The sequence below is a fragment of the Wickerhamiella sorbophila genome (assembly GCF_002251995.1).
Source record: "Wickerhamiella sorbophila strain DS02 chromosome Unknown contig1, whole genome shotgun sequence".
NCBI lineage: Eukaryota > Fungi > Ascomycota > Dipodascomycetes > Dipodascales > Trichomonascaceae > Wickerhamiella > Wickerhamiella sorbophila.
The window spans coordinates 736,702-757,649 of record NW_020193984.1 but is presented as its reverse complement, the minus strand read 5'-3'; the positions used below and the strand labels follow the sequence as shown (position 1 = coordinate 757,649).

At 50.4% G+C, this 20,948-nt stretch overlaps 10 protein-coding genes across 10 annotated transcripts; 5 read left to right on the top strand and 5 right to left on the bottom strand.

The window, feature by feature from the left end:
* Positions 1 to 49: 49 nt before the first annotated feature.
* On the top strand, positions 50 to 1,399 carry B9G98_00453 (hypothetical protein; the record flags this gene model as incomplete). Its single annotated transcript, XM_024807011.1, has 1 exon — positions 50 to 1,399. One exon carries the CDS (start codon positions 50 to 52, stop codon positions 1,397 to 1,399), a length of 1,350 nt encoding a protein of 449 aa, XP_024662779.1.
* A 22-nt stretch (positions 1,400 to 1,421) lies between these two features.
* Positions 1,422 to 1,649, bottom strand: B9G98_00452 (hypothetical protein; the record flags this gene model as incomplete). Its single annotated transcript, XM_024807010.1, has 1 exon — positions 1,422 to 1,649. The coding sequence occupies one exon, from the start codon at positions 1,647 to 1,649 to the stop codon at positions 1,422 to 1,424; it is 228 nt and encodes a 75-aa protein (XP_024662778.1).
* Positions 1,650 to 2,277: 628 nt separating this feature from the next.
* Positions 2,278 to 5,235, bottom strand: B9G98_00451 (DNA-directed RNA polymerase, mitochondrial; the record flags this gene model as incomplete). The annotated part of the gene is made up of 1 exon (XM_024807009.1): positions 2,278 to 5,235. One exon carries the CDS (start codon positions 5,233 to 5,235, stop codon positions 2,278 to 2,280), a length of 2,958 nt encoding a protein of 985 aa, XP_024662777.1.
* A 149-nt stretch (positions 5,236 to 5,384) lies between these two features.
* Positions 5,385 to 6,827, bottom strand: B9G98_00450 (Pumilio 6, chloroplastic; the record flags this gene model as incomplete). The annotated part of the gene is made up of 1 exon (XM_024807008.1): positions 5,385 to 6,827. The coding sequence occupies one exon, from the start codon at positions 6,825 to 6,827 to the stop codon at positions 5,385 to 5,387; it is 1,443 nt and encodes a 480-aa protein (XP_024662776.1).
* Positions 6,828 to 9,571: 2,744 nt separating this feature from the next.
* On the top strand, positions 9,572 to 10,759 carry B9G98_00449 (hypothetical protein; the record flags this gene model as incomplete). Its single annotated transcript, XM_024807007.1, has 1 exon — positions 9,572 to 10,759. One exon carries the CDS (start codon positions 9,572 to 9,574, stop codon positions 10,757 to 10,759), a length of 1,188 nt encoding a protein of 395 aa, XP_024662775.1.
* A 787-nt stretch (positions 10,760 to 11,546) lies between these two features.
* On the top strand, positions 11,547 to 13,853 carry B9G98_00448 (hypothetical protein; the record flags this gene model as incomplete). The annotated part of the gene is made up of 1 exon (XM_024807006.1): positions 11,547 to 13,853. One exon carries the CDS (start codon positions 11,547 to 11,549, stop codon positions 13,851 to 13,853), a length of 2,307 nt encoding a protein of 768 aa, XP_024662774.1.
* A 47-nt stretch (positions 13,854 to 13,900) lies between these two features.
* Positions 13,901 to 16,453, bottom strand: B9G98_00447 (GTPase-activating protein GYP2; the record flags this gene model as incomplete). The annotated part of the gene is made up of 1 exon (XM_024807005.1): positions 13,901 to 16,453. One exon carries the CDS (start codon positions 16,451 to 16,453, stop codon positions 13,901 to 13,903), a length of 2,553 nt encoding a protein of 850 aa, XP_024662773.1.
* Positions 16,454 to 16,960: 507 nt separating this feature from the next.
* B9G98_00446 (hypothetical protein) lies at positions 16,961 to 19,564 on the top strand (the record flags this gene model as incomplete). The annotated part of the gene is made up of 1 exon (XM_024807004.1): positions 16,961 to 19,564. One exon carries the CDS (start codon positions 16,961 to 16,963, stop codon positions 19,562 to 19,564), a length of 2,604 nt encoding a protein of 867 aa, XP_024662772.1.
* Positions 19,565 to 19,689: 125 nt separating this feature from the next.
* B9G98_00445 (60S ribosomal protein L32) lies at positions 19,690 to 20,085 on the bottom strand (the record flags this gene model as incomplete). The annotated part of the gene is made up of 1 exon (XM_024807003.1): positions 19,690 to 20,085. One exon carries the CDS (start codon positions 20,083 to 20,085, stop codon positions 19,690 to 19,692), a length of 396 nt encoding a protein of 131 aa, XP_024662771.1.
* Positions 20,086 to 20,400: 315 nt separating this feature from the next.
* On the top strand, positions 20,401 to 20,883 carry B9G98_00444 (Mediator of RNA polymerase II transcription subunit 19; the record flags this gene model as incomplete). The annotated part of the gene is made up of 1 exon (XM_024807002.1): positions 20,401 to 20,883. One exon carries the CDS (start codon positions 20,401 to 20,403, stop codon positions 20,881 to 20,883), a length of 483 nt encoding a protein of 160 aa, XP_024662770.1.
* Positions 20,884 to 20,948: the final 65 nt, after the last annotated feature.

The window sequence follows — 20,948 nt, the reverse complement described above, 5'->3', positions numbered from 1 at the left end:
AAAAAAAAATATGTTTCTAGAGATCCCAGTCGTTTCCACCTTACTTAATATGGCCAGCATGACCTCGAAGTTAAAGCGCAAGAGCGGCCGCAAAGCGAACAAGAATGCGGGCAAGGTGGACGACAATGCCAATTCTGCACCATTGAATGCGCCTACGCCTATTCCCCAGGTTGCTATTGATGCGATATCACCGAAGAGTAGTGGCGTGAACCTAGCCAAGATATCTCCCCCACAACCAGCAGGCCCAGCAACCACCTCGCAGCAAGTAGTTTCTGGGAAGGAGCAAGCAATGGTTACTTCGAACGTCCCAAAAGAATCTGCTCAAGGGCAGCCTGGAGCGTCGATCAGTATCCCAACAACCCACTCAACAACTCAGAAAGAAGGTCACGAGGGCTTGGATCGAGGCTCTGTGCTGAACGCTAGCAATCTACGAAGCATGTCTGTATCGCCTGGAGCTCAGTCGAGATCAAAGTACCACACAATTGTTGACCCCAGTGAATTCAGGCACATGGTAGCTCCGTTAAGGCCGACAAAGTCCGCTGATACCGACAACGAGAGCGAACAATCGAGTTCCTACGACCACTCATCGCGCCCTCATCACCACCATCACCACCACCACCACCACCACAATAACCATCATCACAGTACCCACAGCTTGCCGAGCTGGGCTCCTCGCCCGGGCATGTCTCGGAGCAACTCTCTGGCCCAGCTAGCCCGTGAGCATAGACAGAGTTTACGGGGCGACCCAAACGACACGTGGGCCTTCTACAACCCGGAGGGGCTTGTTACCTCGCCTTCCAGACCAACCACCCCGCCTCAGCACAGTGTCGAGCACCTCGCGTTCACAGGAGAGAACTCCAATCTTCTATATCGAACAGGCTCTCGGTTATTCACTGAGCGTGTGGAAAGCAGTGGCCATGTATGGTACTTGGACGATGCACAAAAGTCAAGGCGGACATCCGAAGCTAGCAATTCAAGTGATGAGACCCGCAGTGACGATGACATTTTCCGGGTGATTTCCCGCCCATCGTCCCGGCCTTCATCTCGCCCTCCATCAGTACCGGTTTCGCGTATGCAATCGAGACGGAACTCTGCGTCGTCGTGCCAGTTCTCAGTTCTGGGCTCAGAAGATAGTGGCGCCGAGAGCGATGTTAGCTCAGTCTACAGCGCGGAAAGCGACGATGATTTCGGGGCCAGCATTACGCAGGAAGTAATTGCCAGAGTGGTTGATTTTATGCTCGGGCTACCTGAAAACTCATCAAACGGCATCCGTGCCTTGCTACGATCAGACATTCCCCAGGATCCAATCGAAAAACGGAGGTTCCGCGAGGCAGGCAGTGTCGGAGACCCGGCCTGGCTGCTAGGGGTTGCCGTTATGATCAAAGATTTTTTAAAATAATTGTTTAAATAAGAAAGATACATCAATAAATAAGACGGACAGCCTTTAGTGGCTCGGTATTGTTCTCCTTGTGCTTCGGCGGAGTGACAGCTTCCTTGACTGACGTCGATATCTGGAGTTCGCCAAAGTCTGCGAGCTCGCTGTCGACCGGGTCGAAATGACTTAGTACAGGTGACGGAGGCGGTGCCTTGGGTGGTGAGCATGTAGTGAGCGTGGTTAACATTTCGATTGCTTCTGTTAGGACCACCATGTGGTTATGGTGACAGTGGCCACTACCCCCGCCTTTTAAATCAACAGAAGCACGGAGATATGCGGCTTGGCGCCACGGCACATTCTGTGCATAAGCGATTTATCCGGGGGCACACTGACAGCTGGCAGACTACAGGGCCCGCGGTGTAGTCATGTCTGTTGTGATTACCGGGAACATGCACTATTTGCCTTACTATTTGCTTGCAAGACTTTCGACCCAAGTGTTCTTTTAGAAAATGCCGTGCGCTTCTATTTCCGGCGCTATTTTCTAACCCACGGGCAGCTACATCCCGAGGTCTTACCCTTGCCCCACCTTCAGCGCACCCCCTGTAGTGCTCGCAGCCTTGAGGTCTTTCAGCTTGGCGCGAATTGGCAGGATAACGGCCCAGTTGTTTTGTGGTATCACCCTTGCATCGGGCAGTAGTCTTCATATTATGGATCGCTGTCCCTGTGTGGAGATTTCGATCGATATTGCGGCTGTTGCATCGATCGGCTATAGAAGAACGGTGATTCGCCGATACTTGGCCGCGACCTAGCCCCACCCAGGCTGCATAATCGTATATGTCTGCTAAGTCATTATATTATCTGGACGGATGTCTAAATCACGTGCCTGCCCAGCGCCGCCGGTGTCACGTAAAAAAATAGTCAGCGTCGATCACGTGCCGAATGTCAAATGTTCCTCGCGGCGGTGGATCAAACTCTAATGGTAGCCACGCTTGAGTTTTATGAGTATGTCCGTGTCCAATTCGCGGCGACGTGTTCTTGCTCCAGTCGATCGGTTCATTAGTTTCTTTGACGATATCCGAAGCAGTCTTCACGTTAGATCCGCTCTGGATTTTGTTGTATTCTTGAATCAGTTCGTCTTCAAGATCGACCTTGGGCTTTTTGCGGGCCCCATTGAGCAGCGCTCCGTAGCGCCAGCGCTGTAGAGCATCATACGCCTCCGAGGAAGCATGCACATCAACGCATACCATGTATCCCGCGTAGATTTTTTCCCATTCGTTCTTCAGTGCTTCCAGTTGGCTAGTACTGTGGAGAGCGACAAATTGTTCGCGTAGAATCTTGGCCAAGTGATGAGCTGTACCGGCGTGTGTCCAGAACCCATCATGCACAGCTGCGATCTCATGACCCGATTTTCTCATCGCTGTGGCAGTCAAAAGCAAGTGTGCGGCATCCAAACTGTGAATATAGTTGGCAGGTAGTGCGCGAAGTTGTTTCAGCTTGTCTGTCGTGACTGGATGAAATGGTGACTGTATGTAAAATGCTTGCAATGGCGTGCGAATGGCCATGAGCTCGCTACGGCCGTAGGCTTGAACAACTGGAAGCCCCAAAGGTGTTGTCCATTTGAGTGAGGCAGTTCCAACTGGTATATCAGCTCTTCTTGCCATGAGTATTCGTTGAGCCATTCGTTTGAGCCAGCTCTGCACGCTTGACACATCGGCCGTTTCTTTTGCAATAGCACGAGCTAGGAGCTGGCGGGTTCTTCTTGCTTTTCCTTTGAATTCGTTAACATCAGTTTCATCAGTTTCAGTAGCCTCGGGTGTAGAGGGTACTTTAAGGTCCTTATGCAATACCTTAGTTGCCGGCGACAAGCTCTGGCCATAGACGCTTGCAAAGACGGCTTGCTTGACAAAAGATCGTTCAGTGTTTATCCCTTCCCTGTCGATGGATTTTGCAAGCTTGGTGTAGAAATCCTGAGGGTCTTTTTCAGATGTCATATTAACTGCATGTGCACCTTCTTTGGAGTAACAGAGCGCTGCATAGTGCTGCAGGCCATTACAGGTCCCATCTTGGACTATAGCCAGATGACTGGAAAAGTTAGCAGGGTCCTGACTTGACAGAGCTTTATCAATTTCGATGCAAACAGCTAGAGTCTGGAATGGTTTGGATGCCGTTTGCCACCAACTTGTCGTCAGTGGCTTGGCAGCGCTCTGTCGAATGTCCTCGAGACAAGACTTGGCCCACTCGATACGACGTTCGTAGGTGGTAGCAGTTCCTTTGCCGTAAACGTTCGCTAGGTGAATGTATAATGCGTCCAGCCCCTGGGCTCCCAGTTTTCTGCTGTTCCAGAACTGAAATAATGCCCGCATGCTATCGCTGCCCATGAACGAAAACTTGGAGCCCACCATGGGATACACTCGGCCTCTAAAATCTTGGTAAAGTGGTAGCCAGAATTTTTGGCCGGCCGCCAGAGAATTGGCAATTTTTAAAGCGTTTTCATACTGAGAGCGCTCGAATATTGTCTCTGGTTTATCATCAGCTGCAGGCAAGTCGCTTAGGTGTGTTTTGGCCTCGAACATCGCTTTGACAACCTCCAAAACTCTGCCGTTCACCGCCCATTCTCTGCTTGCTAAACTTTCGAGTCCATCGAGATTCTTCGCCATTGAATCTGTCTTTAACGCGTCATCGACATGGACTCGCTGCTCATTTGCTTGACTGTTTGCAACTGGGAGAAAAGTTTGGCCCTTGGACAGAATATATCCTCCATCTCGAAAGGTTCTCCAACGGCTCGGGGGAATAAGCATTGGTAGATGTGAGAAGGAGTCTGGTTGGATGTGTGGAACAAGGAGAGACAGCGCGGGGTTGATTTTAACAATGCCCCGCTTGTTTTTGCCTTCCATAAAAAAAGTGTTCCAAAATGCAGGGCGCTCCGACTTCCCTGGTGCATGCGGGTTTCTTTGATCTATCGTGCACTTGTGCAATGCTTGTCGAATGTAGACTGAGCCAACACTGATATGGTCTTTGGCAGTCCACCGTTTAGCACCGAGTAATGCCCATAAATAGTGAGATCTCGCGTACACAGCTTTGAGATTATTTCGTTTGGCCACTTCCTTTAGAAGGTGTGCCTCAATTTCAAAGCCTGTTCGACGACACAGGGACGTCAAGCTCTGGGGAAACCGGGTCGACAGCATTTGAGCGGTCATTCTCACCAAAACAGTAGCGACAATTGCGGGGATTTGGTCTGAAATGATAGATAAACAATCGAACCCATTGATCTGTTGGAATTTCAAGGCTTTTTTCCACCTTTGCATCAGAAACTCCAACTCCTGGGGCACGGCTAGAGGGTTCTCCAACTGGGCTTCTCGTGATAAGTTGAATTTTTCGGCAGCTGCATCAAACTCTTTTCGCTCGGACTCACTCATTGAGTCATAAAGCTCATAGTAGTTGTCGCTGGGATAGCCAGGGATCTGCTGGGCAAGAATTTCGAGTGCTGGAAGGCTGTGATCTGCTCGAGGAAGCTCCATCGCGCGAAGCAGAGGGCGAAGCCTGGTACCCAGATCGAGCTTGCGCTCAAAAATTTGCACCCATTCCGTCAAAGGTGTGCTTTCGGAAGCCAATGAGGAAGCAGTGGCTATACAGCACTCGTCGAATGTGGCGGGATCAAGTGAAGCCTGCACTGAAGCCAACGCGTCGACTGGAGATGCATTTGAAGCCAACAAAGATTTGAGTCGAGAAACAGCTTTCGCAGCTGAGTCTCCCTGGTTCGACAGAATGTCTACACGCGGAATACGCTTCCTTGTTGTTCGCGGAAGCGTGGTTAATGGGCCCCGCACATATTGATACCGCGATGGACACCATCTGAACATTCAGACTTAGGTAACTAGGGCGGGCAGGTGCCGGGCTTGAGAAAAGACGACGAGAGAGAAGAAAGCAGAGGAAATAAGATTAGAAAAAAAAAACAAGAAAGTAAATAGGTATAGTTCTACAATAGAAAGCCCAAGTGCCGTTTGTCGAATCACGATTCCAATGCCAAGTCCAGCTCTGGCGGTACATAGAAGATACTGGCTCTCAGTTTTTCAGCAAAGCCAGGTATTTTATGTGCAAGCAACTCGTTAAGGAATGGCACGAGCTCTCTATCGCGGGTATATTCGTCCGCATGGAGCAGGACATGCTCTATAACGCGATCACGGTAAATATTCGCACTTTGGGCCATACGTAGAGGGATTGAGTGCAATTCAGGATTGGCTATGAGCTCATTCATAGACTGTGATAAGCGGTTGAGCACCTGGGCCGCACCCGGTAAGTGTGACGCTCCTATCAAGCTGCGGGCGGCAGCTGCTCCGGGCGGGTATTGGAGTATGTACATCCAGCCACTGCAGTCTCCTCCGCCTGATTCGGCGATTTGCATGGCAAATGCGGCATCTAAAGCGGCAGATACTTGTTTTACGACATTCGGCAGTGATTCTGGCCAAGGAAGGTGGAGAAGCTTCTGCCAAACATGGGTTCCCGATGCGTTTGTGATAGTTTCGACCACCTGGGCGAGCATTTCATCAAGAATTTGCTGCCGCACGCTTTGGGATCCCACATCCAGAAGCTTCTGCAAGACGTAGCAGGCAAATGCGTTGAGGGACAAGGTTGCAACTTGGCCCTTGACTTTCAAAAACACCTCGTTCTCCACAAAGCTTGGGTCGCTAACTTCAAGCATGCGTTGCACAACGAAGTTTCCGAATCTACTGGATACCATTTGAGACATTCGTGCAATGATCTCGCGCTGCAAAGCTGCCCGTTGGGAGGGGGATGCGTTTTTTAGCATCTGCTGGAGGTTCAAAGAGGCCTGTTGATCTGAGGCCAACGTGCGGCCCAGCAACGAATCAACATTTGCTAGATACTTTTTGGTAATGCCCAGATTTGGGGGAGAAGATGACTGAGTTCTTTGATTGGTTGCTTGGGTGGAGTCGGAAGCGATCGGGTGGATTGAGGCATGGCTGGGTTGGCGAGGAGCCTGGAAAGTGGACGGGTCTGACTTTGACCGGTTTTGGCTTGAATTGGCATCCGGTTGCAGGTCGGCAACTTTAAAGTCAGAGGGTGAAGGATCTGTGAATGCGGTGTTCGGGAGGCCTGCAGCCGGTGCACGCTCTGCCGGCCCGCCGATCTCTTGCAAAAACAACGTATCTCGAGGAAGCGGGGTGGAGATCTGGTCCAGGGCCGTGGTCAGGTGGGCTTTGCGGGTCGAATCAGTGGAACGGCGAGCCCACTGGAACATTTTTCCTGGACGGGTGATCAGTTCGGAGGACCAAGTAGCTGGCACGCCAGGCCGGCGAGGTGGAGCATCGTGAGGCTCGGGCGAAGCGTCTTCAAAGTCGTTTGCGATCGCAGCAGTTTCGTTATCGGGTGTGGCAGTGCATATGGTTTGCGAATTCGAGGTAGCAATGGTGTCGTTTGGTATGGGGATGTCCATTTACTTGTGGATCAGCGCACATAGAAACTGGGACTAAGTGTGTGAGGCAGTGACACGTGTGCCGCTGCTGTTTAGAAGTGGTGGGGTTACTAGTTTCAACAAAAATACCCAGGGTGTGTGTGAATGGTGCGCCGTTATTTGGTAAGTTCATTCTTATGTGGATGGAGGCAGATGCCGACATTGCCGCAGATGTAAGGGTTTCATGCCGGCTTATTTTCCAGATTTCCCTAGATTGTTTTTCCCTCCATTAGAAAGCGAGAATAGCCGAACTGTTGTTGATTAGTAAGCAGATCTGCCCATCCCTTGGACCGAGTCACGTCCGGTGTTTGCAGGAGCCAGGCAACGCCAAGCAGCGTCTTGGAGTGTGGGGTGCTGAACAGCCCACAAAATCTCTCAATCTTCTTATCCGGGAATATGTGGTGGCTACAGGCAAAGTTCGAATTACAAGCTGCTTTACGCTAATGCCCGAAGGTATATCCCCGCGCTCAGGTGATGTACGTGCTCGGTAAGTCGAGCCGTATAGGGATGATTACGCATAGACAGTAAATGTTGCGGGTCAACAGCCACGCGACAGGGTCTAGTTGCTGTAGCAAGCCGATGGGTTGTTGAGTAATCCGCGAATCACTGATTCACCAAGACCCATGCCGGCGGCATGTGCAAACTGCTGCATGCCCCTCCATGTCTCCCCCACCCAACAAGCTCTACATATGTGGGAGGTGCTGCAAGGTAGGGCACTAGTAATTTTGAACAAGTTGGGAAAAAATAAACAGGTGATATTATAGCCTGTTGGAGCCTCCGGTAGAGTGAGCGAAAAGCTAAAGCCGGCGGCAATGTCGGTGCCTGACGTGATTAGCACATGATTTCCCGCTTTCTCGACGCTTCTCCGCATCTTTTTCCGAAGATCCCAACTAGAGAGCAGGGTTTAGGGGCATTGCAAGGAAGCCGACATAGAAGAAAGGTAAGTGTATGCTGGGCTATACTACGCAATGTGTGCCCTGTCACGGCGTGAATGCAGAGAATCTTTAGAACAAGCAGGGGTGACGCCGGTTGATCAAGCAGAGCGAACCCCACTTTTTATCCGCTCACGAGGAAACCATTGGCGAGACCCCCGCGAATACAGCTTTGTAGCGTTTCGTGGGATATTCAAGCCGTGGAACAAGCGCAAGCAGCTATATAAAGACACCACATACTAATCAAATGGTCAGGTTTGCTGAGGTCGGATCAGCACAGAGCTACGTCAGATGTTGATCAACTTGCAACAGGCATATGGTAGCCCCACGGCATCGTCAGAGTGTTTTTAGTTACATGCAATGATCGGCTCAAAATCGAATTGTTACGGGTGCTAGTTGCTCTGGGCACACAGAAACTGGGTAATATCATTAGGTGTGCATTGGCAGGGTCACAAGGTGCATGCATGATATGTATTCTCAGCACGCAGCAAAAAATGTTTATCCAGCATGTTTCACTCGGCTTCTGCATTGATCTGTCCAGGTGTGCGCTTATCAATAAGAAAGTGTTTGGTGCCCCATCCATGTGAAGAAACAATTTTTACCTGAGCTTCCCGGTCCACGATAAGCTTCGCCCAAGGTAAACGGCGGGAGCTATTTCCGTGATCCGTCTCACCAACGCTACCGCATGTAACCAGGTCTACGCGAAAGCTAAATAACGATGCGGAATTGTTGATTTGAGGCTATAATCCCCGCTCTGCTTAAAGCTAAGCTTGTTGAGTCTTCTACGTGAGTCGGTTGCAGGTCCTTATGGCTTTTTCTTTTTTTTGGTGCGAGGTGCGTATATGTTCGAGCGAGGTACCCTCGCCCCTCTGCAGTGGGCTGCATGATGACAAAACCCGGTTTACTCGTGCATACGTGAAAGCCCAGCGTCTCGGTTATCCGAGATTCATAGAAAATGGGGATAATATTTTGCTTCAAAATTGAAAATTCATACTACTCTACCCCTTAGTGGCTGGGATTGGCGTCCCTTGTTGTCTTATTCATATTGCCGTAGCGACCACCCGGCTGGTTTTTCCGCTCCTCCCACTGCTCCGCGCCAAGACCGTCCAGCCAGCTCCGACAGCACCTGATAAAAATGAATATCGCTGAAAATATACGTGTACATGAAAGTTTACGACCATTGGCTGGCTCCAAGATTTTAGGTTCCTGAAAGCGCTTCAGCATAAGTGCTCATGAAGTTATTTCGGAACCAAAACTCGCTACCTCGCCAGATTGGCTAATCCGCGTGCCTGTATGTAGGATAAGCGATGATCTGCGGGCAAGTCCTCGACGCAAAACAGCAAACATGAGTTCCGTATTTAAATGACTCCTGGAACTATTCATGTATATCGCAGTCTAGTTGAACTCAAATTTTCACTACCTAAATACACAAACACTCAAATACCCTTACATTGAATTCAGTGCGGGACGAATCTGCGTGATTTTGTGTGCATGAACCTAACCCACATCTACAGGCTTTTCCTGCCCTTGGCTGCTTGTTTATGCATAAGGTTTTAGCCGCCTCACCGTCTTAGCCATGCAAACGCGAAAATGCTCTGCTCGTTCATGCACAATCTCTAGCCCAGGCATTAAAGCGAATGACAAAAAGATTTATATATGCAAGCGTCCGCATGGCCCGGCTCCGCACTCTGACCAAGTATACAGAATCTGTTTTGCCCTGGGTTTCTACCGTTAATAACGTTGTCCGCGCTTCTTTTGAGTTCATATCCCGTTTGCAGCATTCTGGGGCCTATTATGGACTTTCATTCAGGCACTCATGATGGAAGGCTTTCGCACTCCCATTTAGCCACCAAGGCACAGAGGACTCCTCTTCAGAATGATGTCTACAGGGAAAGCGAGAGCCCTGCCGAAACGACGGCGGAATTGGGTGACCCTGAAGACTCCCTTGACGATTTTTTAACCCGACAAGACCCATCCATGATTCAATACGAGTCTAGCTATCATGACCCATCTACTTGGAACGAGGGCCTCACCGTACCCGCTATGATCCCCGTAACAAACGAGCACCTCGCCTATTCTAGATCTCCACGCTTACCTAGTATTGCTTCCCTCTTCAACTCGGGAAATTTGGCGCCCATAGAGTCTCCACCGGTTTCTCCGTCTGCCCTGCCAGCCAACCCAGCAACCTATCGACCTCGAAGGCCCAAGTCTGGGATACCATATCGCCTGTTTTCAGCCACCTCGCGAAGGCTGTCAGGAGCGGGTATGGCTGCTGCTGCCTCTACTGCAGTAGGCTATTCTTACCGTGATTCGGTGCCCGAGAAAACGACACGATACTCCCACGATTCAATTGGAAGCACATTGTCTCCGGACCTCCACAGTGACACATCGGTGCCCTCTAAGAACTCGCTAGGGCCTGATGGGCTGTCACAGTCCTCAGACCATTTAACGCAGCATGCCTCCACATCGGCCGGATCCGATGCTGATATCAAGGCTATTATTTCTCCGAGCAGGGCTCCGGTGGCTAGCTCAGCCACAGACCTCCCTTTGACAGGAGGTCTCATTGCTCCCCTGGAACATGAGCGGTTGGTCGAGCCCGTCGTTTTGACAGACACGACTGGCATCTTATGGATGGACTTTGAGTACAAACTAAAAAAGAAAAGGTGGCGGTACCGGGTTCGTATCAGCAACTTGGAGGCTGACATCCCGGAGAACGCGCTCTCCGCCGATTTCAAGCGCCAGAATTGTATCTATCCGCACGCAATGGTACCCAAGCAAGACTATATTGGCCACAGACAAAACTATGAAATGACATGCAATGACCTGGGGTGGCGTTTATCATATTTGAATCCCAGCATCCAAAACCAGCGCGGCCTGATCCAGCGTGCCGTCGACTCGTACCGAAACTCCAGCTCGGACCCTTCTGTGCGATCTCGTCGGGCTCGCAAACTGCTCTCCAAAGGTGGGAAGCAAAACTTTTGAAAGCTCATCGAGGTTTTCTGCATAATGAGTGCTTTATCGATCTCGCAAAAGTTGATCGCAAAAATAAGACACCACTAGCAGTAAGATTCTCTAAAAGTAAAAAACAGAAAACCTCATCAAAAAGAGGCAACAATCCTGCAACAAAAAGCTCTTCTTTAAGCTCCACCTTTGATAAAGGCGCCCGATTCAAGATCTCACCGCATATGTGTGATTCCTGAAACATAATGTTTCGGAGGTGCTGGCAATTTTACAGATACCTAGCATTTACTCTAATGGCATCCCTATCAAGCCTAGGTATTTATCGTAAGTCGCTTGCTTTCCGAGTGGTGGCATCCAACTAACCCCATGGCGCCCTCTTCTATAAAGTAATGTTGAAAATCTATTAGCAAATATTCGACTCAGCAGCTGGTCCTCTAAAGGGCGGCGCTCTGTCTCTATCGCAGAATCTGCACTGCGGTATGCTGCATAACATCAGTCGGAGTTGGTTCGACTGTTCGGTACCTTACCCTATTCCGAAACCCAGGCCGGGGGGTATGCTTCTCTTAGGGGTGTCCGGGGGTGTTGGACGAGCACGGTAACTTGCTTTGGTATGATGCCTCTACACCCGTGCTGCATTCCCAATACCCTGGCTGGTTTGTTTCCTTAGCAATCTCTGCCGCAATCTCGCGATATCTTGCATCACAACTATAATATTGTTCTTTTTTGCGCGGTTGAGCAAAGGATAAAATTGTTACGGATCGATTACTTGTAATATTATTCGAAGACGACTGCCCACTGACTCCGACCCATGTTCCGCAGGCGATCTAGACAGTACGACCGCTACCGCGAAGTAAACCAAGGAATTTCGACTCCGGCAGCGGCGGCTGCTGCTGCTGCTTCTACCCAGCGTCTCTCGTCCTCGGCGGCTGCCGAAGCGCTCAGACGCCACTCTTTGACACAGTCTGATCAGACCGCAATGGCCCAGTTTGACGCAAATGCTGCTCGCGGTGGGATGCGTCGCTCGGCGTCCATGACCCTAGCTGAGAGCCAGTACGCTCGTCGTACGTCTTTCTCCTCGCCCCAGGAGTCAGCTAGGACTAATTCTCTTACCCGCCGCAATTCTCTTACCTCCCACACAACCGTAAACAGAGACCAGACTGGTCGTACCATGTCCCTTACCACAACAACCGTTCGCCAACTCGGGTCCTTCCAGCTGGTGTCCACCAAAGAAACGCCGGTGCGAGCTCCAAGGACATCTCAGTCCCACGGCTCGCTGCGGACTCAATACCAAAACCAGCCCACCGCAAGCTTCCAGGAGTCAATAAACTCGTTCGATAGCGAGCTTTCGGTGGTTCGCGAAGAGCCGGAGTTCTTGGACCGAATATCTGAGTCTCCACAGCCGGGACCTAAGGATCTTCCGCGAGATCAACGCGAACAATCGCGAGGCCGACAACCCGCTGCGGTTGCTGCCGCTGGGATGGTTGCATCTTCGCCGCTTGTCAATGTCACAAACGCGCTGGACTCGGTTCATGAGGGAGACGAAACAATCGATGCCGATACCACAATTGATTCTTTCATCGAAGCCGAGACCACCGCAGACCACATAATTGATTTGGAGAATCAGCTGCGTCTAGAGAACATTCCAGACACTACTGCTGAGGCCCCTGAGCAGTTCTTGATGCCCGACACGGCATCACGTTCGCGTAGTCGCTCACCGATGAAACCGGCCCTGCGTGAACGCAAAAATAGCACTGCAAGCAACACCTCCGAACGCCGAAACACCCACGTGTCGTTCGAAACTGCTCATACTGAAGAATACGTTTATGACGCCTACGACTATGATGACTATGAAGAGACTGGGCATAACCTGAGTGCTTTGGCTGATCTAGATGCAAATGGTAATACGCATGTGACTACGGTTACTGCTGCAGCCTTAGCTGCAGCCAAGGCCAAGCAGCTGCAGCAACAGCAGCAACAGCAGCAGCAGCAGCGAAGCGCGCCAACTTCGGCTCAGCGTCAGGCTCAGCGTCGTGCTGCACAGGCAGCAGCTCGTGCCTCGCCTGCCAAGCAGCAAAGTCCTCGTAATTTGCGCCTATCGCCCGTTAGCACCGCTGCTGCCGCGGCGGCATCTAGCCATAATAATGTCCAAAGCCAGGAGGCTCCCAGCCACACTCCCGACAGTGAAGGTGACTCGGTTTATTCTGATGCTGAGGATGAGTTTCCAAAGGAGCAACCCCAAAGACGACCAATGCGTCAAGGTCTCGAGCAGAAACAGCTCAGTGCTAGACCTAATCCTGCTCCTGATTCCGCCGCCGCTAGAGCTCTGGCTGCTGCAGCTGCAATCAGCAACTCTAATGGTCATCTCCCGACCTCGATTCCTCGTCAGTCAAGTATTCGCACATCTGTCTATAAGCCACGTGTCGAAGCGGCGCCGAGCGAGGTAGACAGTGAGACTGTTGGACACCATTATCGTGTTTTGCTTGATGATGCTGCAAGTATTACTTCAGATTCATCGTTCAAACGTGATAGACGCACCTCCACTCAAAGCTCGCCAGTTCGCCAGGATAATATCCCGCAGCGAAACCCCCAGCGCATGGCCACCACACTCCGGGGCCAAGATAGACTCTCCTCTTTGACAGGACGATCTAAAAGACCTGATATGGTTCCACCTTCGCCTGCTGGTGGCTTCCGCTCGTACTCCTTGCGAAACCAAGCTCGACCAGACCCTGCACAACTCATGGCCGATGCTAATTCAAATACCGCCTTGGGTGCTCCTCCGGCTGTAAGACCTGGCGGCGGTCTTTTTTCTTTGCGTGGTGACGCACCTAATATGCGGACTACTCGTAGAACTTCTGTGTCTGGTTCTATTACAACCCCTACTCAAAGCACTCAGCAGGCATCTCGATTTGTCTCCCGTTTTTCCCGCGATAGTGATAGTGAAGATGAAGCTTTCACCGCCGCGATTAACAGTATTAGTAGTGAGCGTGAACAAAGAAGGGGTTTCAAGAGTATGTTCGCCCACAATGAGAATGTCAAGACTCCTCAACGTTACAGTTCCGCGCCAGAACCTCGTCAGAAACGCGGGTTTTTCAAACGATTATTTAGTCGTGGTTAGTTAAGATATATCAAAATGCATTTTTTTTTTGTAATTCGGCTATTTCACTAATCTTCAAGCAGAGATCGATCAGAGGAGGTGACATTTGTGTCGAGATCGAGTCCATCCATGCTCTTGTCGAGTTCGTCGATACGGCGACGGACTTCGCCAGCCATGCGATAACCATCAGAAATAAGGCCATCAACCACTGACCGCAAGGCAAGAACTGGTGATCTATATGATGCGCCACCTGCGAGATCCATAAGTGCTCTAAGAGTCTCGGAGAAAAAGTCCTCCAAGGTTTCGTCCGCGAGAACGACCATACGGAATGAAGGAAGAGAAAGTCCTGCCGGTCTTGTTTCCGGTTTCTCTTCGGTGTCTGATTCTTCATTGAAATCAATAAGATCCATGTGGTGCGTGACATTAACTGTCTCGCCGTCGAGTTTAGCCTGCGCTGCGGCTCGTTGTATAAAGCCTGAAACAGCAGAAAGGTATCGTACACTTTGTTGTTGTCGAATTTCGTCTTGAGCAGCAGCCATTCGATCGGGGTCTTCGATGGTGACTTTGTTCAATTCCAGCTGGGATTTTCGATCGAGCAGGCCATCTTGCTGAGAAAATGGTCGCATGAATAGAAGCATAGCCTCTGACATGGCCAGAATCCCATTCTCATCGATAACATTGTTTTCCTTGGCAAAAAGCTCAAAAAAGCAATTCATAGCATCCATGAGGTTACCTGAGTAAAGCCCGTCAACCCCCGCCACGACATCGGCAAGCGACAACTCGTCTCTAGATTTATGGTCCCAGTTTTTGAAGAGGCGACGAATGAAGTCATTACGTTCCAGCTCTTTGCGTGAAATGTATTTGGGTTGCATTGACAAGCAAATGCCACTGAGGAAAGTCAAAAACTGGCTGAAAGAGAGGTTTTGCGTATGGCCACCGAGTCCTGGCCGTTGCTCTTGTACAGAAGCATAAAATTTGTCATAAATAAGGGAGGTTTGGTCCACAGTCAAATGGGATGTCTTGGGGAGGTTGCGGAGCTGGGTCCGTTTGGCAAACGTCTCGATTTCAGTTAAAATCTGGCTTTCATTCTTGGCACGATAACCTCGAATCATCTTGTCGGTAATAACAGAGAATTCACGGAATGCAATAACCATAAGTTCCTGGAATTTTGTAACTGGCGGCTTACCTGGGCGGGCAGGGAATCCGCATGGCTGGTCTAAAGTATCAAAGTAGTTGCGTAGGACCTCGACAATTTTGGTATTATCCTCTGCAGCAAGAATTACCTCCCCATTCACTTTGAAAATAGCCAATGCCACTTGGAACAGGACCCTGGAGCCTTCAAGGAAAAATATGTCCATAATACGGAATGCGTAAACCAGTGGCATGGCATTAATGAACAAAGATAAAAACCAGGGCAAAGACACAACAGACAGGGGAACTTCTCGCTTCTGCATGTGAACGTACAGCATAGGCATGGTCCTCTCCATTAGTTTCTCCAAGACCTTCTGGTCCAGTAGGGTACCGTACATGGTCCGAGAATAATAACCGGGAAGCATATTATTGCAGAGTATATTTAATGTCCAAAACGCTTGCTCTTCGGTTTGGTAAATCAAAAGAGCAGCTGCAACAATGTTCATTGCCTGACAGTAGCCTACTTCGGGATTTTTCCAACTGTAAGCAGTCAAAACCCGGCGAAGCTTGTCAATGCCCTCTGGAGATTGGTATCCTTGGTATTCCGGTAATGATCTATTGAGGTCTTTTTCAATCTCCTCAATAGCTAATGATGCCTGACCAGTGTATTCCAAGAGCATTGATTCGTAGAAGTTTGGAGACCGGAGGCGGTGGTACACAGCACCGGAACACTCTTCCCAGATTTCGCCTCGCAACCGATTAGGTAGACCGACTCGAATAAGCTTGTAAAATCCCGGTTGGCAAATCAGCGTAATATTACGTCCGTGGCTCTGAAAGTATTCAGCCCAAAGTCGAACTTTAGCACGGTCTCTTAACTTTTTGGCATCACCAGGAAACCCAAAAGTTCTTCCTAATCCACCCTCTGGCGGTTGCGGCTTGGACGCTTCGTCGTTGGGCGTGGTACGCTTCCATTCTAAAAAGTCGACCATGTACTCGGAGTAGAAGGTGGTTGAAAACTTCCGCGCCTGCTTTGCCAACGGCAGGTTGGTGCGTAAATTCTGCTTGAACATAGCACAGAATTCTTCGCACCCAGAAATAAGCCCATTGAAATTCACAATGATCGCATGACCAGGATACAGCTCGATCTGTAAAGCAAACAAATAATTTCGGGACGGCAGCCGTTCCACTCGCCGCACTACGACAAGTGGTAAAGCAAAACAGCACGCCCGAGCGTTCTTGTGGCACTCAAATAGCAGAAAAGACTCTGAGAGCGTGAGATCACCCTCGAACGTTGGGCCGGTCATTGGGCCGCCTGATTCAATGGCAACCAGCTGTACAGGGACGGTCTGCATAGGCGTTTCAGGCTCAGGCAGTTTGTACTTTGCCCTGAACAGCTCATCTTTGGTCTGTTCCCTTGAATATATGCCGCCTGTGTCCGAATTGTCAAACAGCTGGACTGCTCGGGCCCGCAGATTGGCGAACAGGCTCATTGCTGATTAACCAAGGGGGTGGACCGGCGTTTGGTAGTTCCAATTCGGCAGGAGGGGGAATTGAGAGGAGGCAGCGAAATATTTTATTACGCGAAACAAACTTTTTGTGGGACAATCTTGTCGACCGGGGGCATGTCTTTTTGTGAACCGCAGCCGGGAGAGTTTTGCAGCGCTTGTGATAGTTAATTAGATAACCTTTGTTGATATTGGCATTGGTCAAGCTCAACGGATCTGGATCATGTAATAGGGCGAATAGCGGAGGAGGGGTTGAATGCGACCACACTGCGCCGGGCGGTGACGAGCAGCCCACCCGTGGACAAATGTAAACTCAAATATTGTTCTAACGTAATTATTCAATTCGTTTACTCCCGGTACTCTCCCCCGGGCTGACGCGAATCCATAACTTCCGTGCATATAATGCACACCCCGCAAACTCCCCCACATTGGCCACTGCACTCTCCCACGATCTGCCTCATTTGATTTTTTTCTCCGCGCACTTTTCCAGTTATGCCTCCAGCCAAGGCACAGAAAAGGGATGCCACGGAGCTCACCAAGAAATTCAAGTGCTCTCAATGCGATAGGACGTTCACCCGGGCAGAGCACCGGGCCCGACACGAACTGAGCCATAGTGACCGACGACCGTTCCGATGCAAAGAGTGCTCGAGCACGTTTGTTCGACGTGATTTGCTGCTCAGGCATAACCGGACTGTCCATGCCCCGCCCGAGGTCAAGTCCGCCAAGGCACATAGCCGGGCGGCCTCTCGCCAAGAAGCACAACAACATCTCATGGCAGCTCACGCACCCCCACCTTCGAAACCAGAGCTATATGGTCCAAATCAGATGGGAATATATGGCCGAACACCGGCTCACATGTATGCCCAGGCTGGGGCGTGGCACCAGAATGGTGCAAATGGCACAAACGGAATGACTGCCACCACACCTGGGCCCGCGCCAAATCAAGGTGTGATGTACTATGGCTCCACTCCTCAGGCCCAGGCGAAAAATGGTGATTCCTCTCGTCAACTGCAAGAAGTGTCCACTGCAATGTTCATGACCGAAATGCATAACTCCCCAATCGCGATGCCCAAATCCCAACCGGCCACCCCGGGTGCATCAGGGGGCCCTTTAGCGCCTCTAGTTGCACCGCCTTTACCGCAGCAAGGAAATATGGGAATTCCCGTGCAATCTAACGGTGTGATGAACAGCCAGTCATCCATGCCTCTTTTACAACCTTTCAACAGGGTTATAAGCTCAGAGAGCGGGCAGTCCTATTCGAACGCCGATTCCGCCATGGCGGCTATGCGGCAAGAGCAGCTCCCTCCGCTCACATCTAAAGAAATTCAGGCGATATCTCAAGTTTTCACCGAAGGATTCAAAATGAACAATTTGGACATGACCCAGGAGGGGGGCCCCTTCTCCTATGATACCCACAACACAGTCGGTGCAGCAAGTGTCGAAGCAGAGAACAGTATACGAAGTTCAGACGATATTGCTTCTCTTGACGAAATCGATATTATCACTATTCCTCAGCTTGAGCCTGAGATGGACATTTTACACCTGACAAGAGACCTTCGCCAACATCCGTCGGCTTTCGGCGGAGTTGGTATGATCCCTTCAAGAGGCCAGCTGGCTCGTTATTTGGCAGTGTATTTCAATTTTGTTCACCCATTGTTACCTTTATTACACCCGCAGTCGTTTCAGTGCAGCCAAGCCCCTCCGGCTTTAATATACGCAATCTGTGCATTGGGTGCTACCACCTGTCACGAAAAATCGATGGCGCAGCTTTTGAGTTATAACTGTCGTCTTCTTGTCACAATCACTTCCCAAAAGGAACAGAACGATCGGCTCACCTCTGTGCCGTTGGGGATCACTCAAGCCATGTGTTTACTACTACTTATTGCGACATTCAGTGGTGACCGGGGCGCTCTAGACCTGGCAAGTAATCTGTCAGTGAATCTGATTCAGAACAGTTTGGCAATGGTCCAAGACGTGCATGTTTTGAAATCCCCCCGGGGCAACACACCGCGTTCAACCTGGATTCAACGTGAGGAGATCATTCGCGCATTCTGGATGGCATTCGTTACCATTGGCCTGCTACATGCTCACTGTGGGCTGCCTATTTGCTTGCCCCAGGAGCGGATCCCTCCAGATATGCCCCTTCCGGCGTGCGAAGTTCTTTGGAATGCTACATTCACTCGGGAAGAAGATTGGCAGTACTACTACGATCACTTCACATCTGAGCAGCCCCAAACAACTTTTGGAGAACTCATGGAACATATTAAGAACGGTAAAACTAATGAGTTCCCCAGCAGTCTGTCCCCTTTTGCCCTCCGGGTTCTTGCGGTCTCTATCTCTTTACTTCCAAACAAAGACCTCGTACAAAACGGAATCTTGCTTTGGGCACACACAACAAGTGATATTGCCCCAGGACGTGGTCAGGGTGGTCTATCTACCAGAGCAGGAAGACCCTATTCACAAATGGTGTCAGCTATGGGGCTTAGAGACCCCGCTATGAACAGCGGATCACGCCTTATCAATGCCATTAATGCCAGCCTGCACCCGCTAATTTTGACAACCTATGCCATGATCGACAGCTCTTTCATCTCCACTGTTGTAGACATGACGCTGTGGCGGAGCAACTTGGGCCACCTAGACGCACAAGCCATTGCCCAAGCAGCCTACGACCTAGCCTCCAGACCCATGGATACGTCCCAACTTACACGGCTGTTGCCAATGGCTGTTCGCACGGTTGACTTAATTACGTCTATGATAGCTTTGGGTCCGCATCTGTTGGCGGTTGTCATGGCAGCACCTATGTCTCTGTACATTTCACATCTGTTTATTCTCACTATCGAAGAGGTAATTGTCACAGTCGTGTGGTTCCATCGAATCAGCAGACTACCTCGATCTTCGCTTACCCCCGATCAGCTTCGAGTGCTGGCCTGGACCGAGATGGCCTCGCAAAAAGTTGGCATTCACCCCATTGAGAACTCTATGGGAATTGGCATTGCTGATGCAGCAGCCCGTTGCTACGAAGCAGTAAAGCCGTGGGTCACATGCGAAATCATAGCTGTCTCAATCCGGATCCTGATAAGTCACCTAACTGCGTAGCTAACGAAATGCTTAATTTCATGGGATGTGTTTTATGTCCCCTAACCTTAAAACAAGAGCTTTTACTCAATGACTATGTCTAGCATAAATGATATATAGCCGTAAAACCGATAAGGTTATTATTTTTAGGCGGTCTTGGTAGCACGGGCGTGGGCGTTGGTAACCTTGACACCCAAAGCCCTGGCACGCTCAACAATGGCGGCCCGGTTGCGGACAGAGACGTTGTGGGCGATCTCAGCGGCATAAGTCTTGGACTGGACGAGCAAAAGTTCGAGCTCAGAGATGTTGGAGACCAAGAAAGCCTTGTGGCCGGAGGGCATGAGGTGACGAGTGCGCTTGTTGGAGCCGTAGCCGATCTTGGGCATGCGGATGGTACCACGGAAACGGCGGCGGACGGCCGAATCGATACCCTTGGGCTTGCGCCAGGACTCACCAACGCGCTTGTAGCGGTCAGAATGGTGACGCTTGAACTGCTTGGCGTGCTTCTTCACGATCTTAGGATGGGGCAGAGCGGCCGTCATTAGTCTGGTTTGGAAATCGACTTGCGAGTTGCATCTATGTCAAATCGCATGGTGATCCCAGCAGCCCTGAGCCCTAATGTTGATGAGTAATCAGAAGTACTTCAGACGACGCATGGTGGGGTGGAGTGGGATAACCGGGAGAATTAAGACCGAATTAAGAACTGCCACCAATGGCTGCAATGGCCCCGATTCCAGATACACTTGAACCTGAACAAAAGAAGAACGACTTAGTCCCCGGCATAGAGTTCGACACCCTAACCCTCAAGCAATGTACTTAAGCCGGCTCCCTGTCCTCTGACTCAGCAGGCCTCCACAATGGGTTCATATCTGGCCCCTCAGGTCAAATACCAACGAGGAGAGCCCAGCGGCAAAGACAACTTGATCGAGTTATATCATTTGACAGAAATTGCTAATTCCGTTGCGCGCCAGGACCCGGTCACCGGTGCCAAACGCAAGCTACGGAAGTCCTACAAAAACCACATTGCGGACCTGCCTGGAAAGCACACAATTCCGACCAGGGGAGAGACGGTTTGGTCACTTGTGGAACTCGCGCACATGCCTGCTCCAACCCGAGTAGACATGCCGGATTTGAATCTCGGTCTCCTGAATAATTTGCGCTTCGAAAAGGCACCCGCCACAGGCGTTCCTGGCTTCGACCCCAAGCTTCTGGCGACAGCAACCCCTCAAAACGGCGACATTTACGCTTATTCGGCAGCACCTTCGCCAGCAGACAGAAAGGACCGCAAAAAGCGTAAGGAAGTAGGCCCCTTGCCGGCCGAGAAGCGCCGCAAGCTTTAGTATTCTTACTTATATTTATAATGAACTTTGAATTTTAAAAAAATACTAAAGTATATTAAACATAC